The sequence below is a fragment of the Asparagus officinalis genome, chromosome 1 (genome assembly GCF_001876935.1).
Source record: "Asparagus officinalis chromosome 1, Aspof.V1, whole genome shotgun sequence".
Lineage (NCBI taxonomy): Eukaryota > Viridiplantae > Streptophyta > Magnoliopsida > Asparagales > Asparagaceae > Asparagus > Asparagus officinalis.
The window spans coordinates 53120952-53124495 of NC_033794.1; the positions used below are offsets into that span (position 1 = coordinate 53120952).

A 3544-nucleotide genomic window follows, 5' to 3' on the forward strand; every position below is an offset into this window, starting at 1 on the left:
GTAGTTATTTCACTAGACTCAGTTTGATATTCAACTTCCATACAGATATCATCAGGAACGTGTTGGGTATCATGTTTGTCCGGGAGGACTTTGTGGGGAACATCAACAACGTTTTCAATCACGAGAGGGAGTTCAGGAGGCGTTGCGTTTCAATTTCAGAAACAATTTCAGGGATAACATTAGTGAACTTCGTGATCAGAGGGGTAGCTTGAGGAATAATCAGAGTTGTTTCAGAAGGAACAGAAGTGCATGATTTATCAATTTTAGTATGCTGGAATTCCTTATCAGAGTTAGATTCTATTAAACCTACGGGCTTGTTAACGGTTTCCTCACGAATAAATTTTTGTTCAGTTATAGGCACGAGGCATTTCTTTCTTATCTCATCAGTCAATTCTTGCAAAGTTAAAGTTGGTAACTCACCTCTAACGTACCTTGATATTTCGAACTCACCACCAAAGATTGGTGGATCATGCACAGGTTGAGGTGCACCTCTAACGTACCTTGATATTTCGAACTCACCACCAAAGATTGGTGGATCATGCACAGGTTGAGGTGGGGCTCGATGAACGATGTGCCCATGACCTTGGCCTTGAGGAGGTGGGGTTGCAACATGCGCTCTTTCGAGCCTAGTAAGCCTTTCATTGGTAGCTCTACTCTCTTGGGCTAAGTTACCTACTTGTCCGTTTAACTCAGCGATTTGCTTAAGTAGTTCGGAGAATTCGGGATTTGCACTGCCTGACATGCTGGACTCACTAATTGATCCACTTGACTCTCCTAATCGATAGGGTAGACCCGTGCGAGTGGGCATGCACTAACAACTAGATGATATAAATGGATGCACAATAATTAAATGAGATGACCAATTTTTTTTTAATAAAGACTCAACTAAAAAGAAATTTCCTACCCTAGAACCATGCTCTGATACCAAAATGATGTAAAACGGGGGAGGGGGTCTATCGGAATCAGCGATTTAATTTGAACAACGTATCGTTTCGCCAAAATTCATGATATTCGGTAGGAAATTAATTTAAAACAGTTAAGGTGACCGATGGATTTTAACAAGATTTGCGACAATAGTTATGAACAACTTCAATCTCGATCTATTTAACTGTAGTATTTTTTATCGTTGCGCAAGTTCTAAGATCAATATCAATTTTTCAGCAGTCACATATTCAGTTATCTCAACTCACAAATATAGATTAAGCAGTGAATATATGATAATAGTTTAGAGATTTAATACGCATGCAATTAACTGACAATTATGAGATTAACAAAAAATTACTGAGTTGAGAGTTTACTATCCAAAATGCTGAAAGAAACCCAAAAGCCCATTAGAAGAATTTCTTTCAGTGAAGCCAAGATCCATCATATTAACAAGCCCATGTATTTCATCAATATTTTCTGATTTCTCCTGTGTTCTTCTTTGATCTCAGGAAAAGAAAAGAAGCCTCTGACATCTGTGTACTCGGTCTCAAGTCCAAGTTGGTCTGACCAAAACCAAAGACAAGTGAACTTATGTTGTCTTCTATCAGAGGGAAAGAAAAACTCCTGCGACTTCCGATCTGAGGGAGGGAAGTGAACAGAGGAGGCAGGGAGGGAAAGGCGGTGGTGATGGGGGTTTTGACGGAAAGCAGGGGGGTTCGCGAGGGCGACGGAGAAGTAGGGTTGGGGCGGCGTTGGGTGCGTTTGCTGGGGAGAAGAAGAGGGCCGAGGACGACATTGATGGTCAGAGGCGGACGAGGGGAGATGGGGGCGTTGCTTTGGAGAAGGAGCTGTAGGTGGGGGTTTCTTGGTGGGGGTTTCTTGGAAGGTCGAGGGTGGATGAGAGCTGAGGCAGGGCGGTGGGAGGTTGAAGACGAAGAGCAGGGGTTCGGGAGGGGGAGCGGTGGCGTTGTTTTGGAGAGGGAGGGAATGGGAGTTGGGTTGGGTTGCGTTACTTGGAGGAAGAAGATGAACAGTTTTTTTTTGAAGTGAGAGAAGAAGTGACGGCTAGGAACAATGAACAGAGAAACAAAATTGAGCTTAGGGTTTCACACCCATGGTTTCACACCAATAAGCCAATACAATTTTATTTCAATTTTCATTCATCATTCAATCTGATTACAACCATGCTTTTATAAAGCAATTACAAAATTTGAAATCTCACACAGAATCCCTCAAATCTCTCACTTATTAACTGCTAAATTAAACAATAATTCAAAATTTAAAAATTCAAATTTCAAAAATTAAAACTAATTAAGCTAATATGGAAAAATTTCAATTCTTGTTCTCATCAGAGGATGTGCACCTGATTTGTTTTTTCCCAAGAATTGGAGGAAGTTCGTAACATGCTATCCTATCACGTAACATATTAACGATAATGGTTAACATGTTAACTATTAAAGTTAACATGTTAACTGTTGTAGTTAACATGTTAGGGAAAACATGAGCTGGAGTCATGAGTTGAGGTAATGATGGAGGAGTAAAATTGGGTTTTTGGGTAAAAAATATAAAAATTAGTAAAAGATGAGTTGGAGTCATGATGGAGGGGCTTGGGAAAACTTTTTTCAAATTCTGGGAGCTGTAGCACATTGGTAAAAATAGGGGGGCTGTGGCACATTGATTTTTGGATTTTGGGACCTTGAAGCAATTTTTCCTTAATTTAATCCACTTTTATTGTTTATATTTAATATAGAGAAAGCTACAAAAAATGTTAAATAAAACTTCCATTTTTGAGTAGTAGATTTCTCCAAATAAAAAGGACAAAATATTTCTTTTCTAAGTTATTATATTTTCGCTATATTTTTTAGCTTTTTTACACACTAATGTTGCATGATTGTGACTATTAGATGAGCTTTTGATAAAAACACCAAAGTTCTATCCCCATTTATTTTTAAAAACCTACCAAATCTTCAAACATTCTCTATCCAAAAGTACTTTCTAAAGTGTTACACCTAGGCCTGTCCATACCGGGCCGGCCCGACCCCGCCCGGCCGCGGAATCCGGCCAGGGCCGGGCAAACCGGCAGCCCGGACCCGGACGCCGGGTACCCGGCCCGACGCGGCCGGTCCGGGCCGACGGTTTTTTTTACATTTTTATCAAATGTTTTTAATTTTATTTAAATTATAAAAACAACAAAAATTAATAAAAAATAATAATTTTATTAATCACTTAAAATGACATAAAATTATAAATAAAATTATAAAAATAAATTCTTATTAATAATTAATAAATCATTTACAAATTACAAGTATAAATTTATGTTTGGAATTCATCGCATCACAATAGATAAGTACATCCAACTAGGTTTTTTTAAATTTCTTTCTTTTCTTTTTTTGATAAAAAATTACTAAAAATTAGTTTAATATTATTATATTTTATATAATTATGTATTAGTATATACTTACAAATTATTATGTAACTATATATTATATATACATATATATTGTAAATATATTGTATATATTTATAAGTTATAACATTGAGAGAGAAAGAATCGCATAAGTAGCCGTTGCCCGTTGGGCCAATGGGGAAGAAGTAACCGTTGTAATATACCATACTTATA

At 37.5% G+C, this 3544-nt stretch overlaps 1 protein-coding gene across 1 annotated transcript; it reads right to left on the reverse strand.

Annotated features, from left to right (window-relative positions):
- Positions 1–829, reverse strand: LOC109842403. Its single transcript, XM_020411285.1, has 2 exons — positions 501–829; positions 1–431 (listed from the first exon to the last, which is right to left on the reverse strand). Exons 1-2 carry the CDS (start codon positions 806–808, stop codon positions 119–121), a joined length of 621 nt encoding a protein of 206 aa, XP_020266874.1. The 5' UTR covers positions 809–829; the 3' UTR covers positions 1–118.

What these genes read in the sequence shown, in the direction of transcription:
- LOC109842403 (XM_020411285.1), bottom strand. Translation starts at nt 808, where the DNA reads ATGCCCACTCGCACGGGTCTACCCTATCGATTAGGAGAGTCAAGTGGA. An exon ending in GGTGAGTTCGAAATATCAAG is followed by an intron (nt 432 to 500) that starts GTACGTTAGAGG and finishes CGAAATATCAAG; the next exon opens with GTACGTTAGAGGTGAGTTAC.